The following is a 400-nucleotide window of genomic DNA, read 5'->3' as shown; positions in this document are numbered from 1 at the left end:
AAATCATGAGTAATCCCGACGAGAGAAAACTGAATTCTGAGGAAGAGGAACATGAAAGTTCTGACGACAGTGGCTATCAGTCTGTTCTGGCCGTGCCGGTATTGAGTCTCTCTGAAAGTTTTAATGTGGATGAAACCATCCGTAAAGAAGCCGCCGCTGCGGCAAAACTTATTGTTGATGCTGCTAAAGAAGCCGCGGGGAAGAAGGATCAACCTGTGAGTGGAAAAGGTGGCTTTGATGGGGATCCCAAAAATAAGATCAAACTCGGACGACCACGAGTCTTTGTGGAAGCTCTTGCCGGAGTGTCTGGATCTACAGCCATCGCTTCCACCATGGACAAAGAGCCAATTAAAAAGGCTAGAAAGAAAGGGTCGACGCAATTGACCAACCCTCCTCAAGG

The 400-nt window shown here is 47.8% G+C and overlaps 1 protein-coding gene across 1 annotated transcript; it reads left to right on the top strand.

The window, feature by feature from the left end:
• Nucleotides 1-5: 5 nt before the first annotated feature.
• Nucleotides 6-392, top strand: LOC109131960 (the record flags this gene model as incomplete). The annotated part of the gene is made up of 1 exon (XM_019243122.1): nt 6-392. A coding segment is annotated over exon 1 (387 nt), but the record flags the coding sequence as incomplete, so codon positions are not given.
• Nucleotides 393-400: the final 8 nt, after the last annotated feature.

This window comes from Camelina sativa, unplaced genomic scaffold (genome assembly GCF_000633955.1).
Source record: "Camelina sativa cultivar DH55 unplaced genomic scaffold, Cs unpScaffold09774, whole genome shotgun sequence".
Classification (NCBI taxonomy): domain Eukaryota; kingdom Viridiplantae; phylum Streptophyta; class Magnoliopsida; order Brassicales; family Brassicaceae; genus Camelina; species Camelina sativa.
This window is presented reverse-complemented; position numbering and strand designations above follow the sequence as displayed.